At 46.5% G+C, this 1,401-nt stretch overlaps 1 protein-coding gene across 1 annotated transcript; it reads right to left on the bottom strand.

Moving 5' to 3' along the window:
- Positions 1-267: 267 nt before the first annotated feature.
- LOC308643260 (olfactory receptor 7A5-like) lies at positions 268-1,194 on the bottom strand (the record flags this gene model as incomplete). Its single annotated transcript, XM_081283169.1, has 1 exon — positions 268-1,194. The coding sequence occupies one exon, from the start codon at positions 1,192-1,194 to the stop codon at positions 268-270; it is 927 nt and encodes a 308-aa protein (XP_081139295.1).
- Between the last annotated feature and the right edge of the window lie 207 nt (positions 1,195-1,401).

Below are 1,401 nucleotides of genomic sequence, written 5' to 3'. Positions count from 1 at the left end.
CATGGTTTCGGTTACCCACCAACCAGTGTGGCTTTGCCAGCATTCATCCTCACTGTGACCCTGTCAAGACAGTGGGAGAGCGGCTTTGCCAACACTTTTTCTCACTGTGACCCTGTCAAGACAGCGAGTGGGGGATCGCCTTCACCAGAGAAGGAGCAAGTTCTGTTTCCAGGTTCTGATACAGAAAATCAGTTCTGAGCTCTGAGGCTCTGCGGCACTGAGCCCTGCAATCTCAGGCACTTATTCAGTTTTAGTATAACTGACACTTTAATCTCTCTCACAGAGTCTTCTCAGAGCACTCTTGATGTCCTTGTTCCTCAGACTGTAGATGAAGGGGTTCAGCATGGGGGTGACCACAGTGTACATCACAGAAGCAGTTGCAATGGAGTGTGAGTTTTGGGTCACAGCAGAACTGAGGTACACACCTAGGCTTGTGCCATAAAATAAGGAGACCACAGAGAGGTGAGATGCACAGGTGGAGAAGGCTTTGAACTTGCCCTGAGCTGAAGATATTGCACGGATGGAAGACACTATCTTGCAGTAAGAGTAAAGGATGCCTGTGAGGGGGCCTCCTCCCAGGAAGACAGCCGTAATATATATCACCAGGTCATTAAGGAAGGTGTCAGAGCAGGCACATTGAATTGTCTGATTAAGTTCACAGAAAAAGTGTGGGATTTCCAAGTCTGTGCAGAAGGACAGCCGCAACATTATTAAGCTTTGTAACAATGCATGTAAAAAATTCACAAACCAGGACGCCAGAACTAGCAATCCACAGAGTCTGCGGTTCATGATGACCATGTAGTGCAGGGGAAGACAGATGGCCACATATCGATCATAGGCCATCACAGCCAAAAGAAAGTCATCCAACCCAACAAAGAGTACAAAAAAGTGAATCTGGGTGATGCAGCCTGCATAGGAAATGGCCTTGCTCTGTGTCTGGATGTTCACCAGCATCTTGGGGATCGTGGTGGAGGTGAAGCAGATGTCCACAAAGGACAGGTTGGAGAGGAAGAAGTACATGGGCGTGTGCAGGTGAGAGTCTGAGATGACAGCCAGGATGATGAGCAGGTTCCCCAGCACAGTGACCAGGTACATGGAGAGGAAGAATCCGAAGATTAGGGGTTGCAGGTCTGGGTCCTCTTTCAGTCCCAGAAGAAGAAATTCTAGATGTTGAGTATCATTCCCTGGGTCCATATGCATGTGACTACAGATATGAGAAAAAGAGCATAGCTAATTTTCCCATAGACAGGTATTACATCATTGAGGTGAGACAATACATATTTTACTGGAAAGAAACTAAATTTTACATATGGGTATGCAGCTCAGTGGAGGAGTGCTTATCTAACATGATCAAGGCCCAGGATTCCATCATTTTCCCCACAAAAAGAAAAAAAAAACAAT

The sequence above is a fragment of the Spermophilus citellus genome (genome assembly GCF_964194105.1).
Source record: "Spermophilus citellus genome assembly, chromosome: 3".
NCBI classification, from domain to species: domain Eukaryota; kingdom Metazoa; phylum Chordata; class Mammalia; order Rodentia; family Sciuridae; genus Spermophilus; species Spermophilus citellus.
This window is presented reverse-complemented; position numbering and strand designations above follow the sequence as displayed.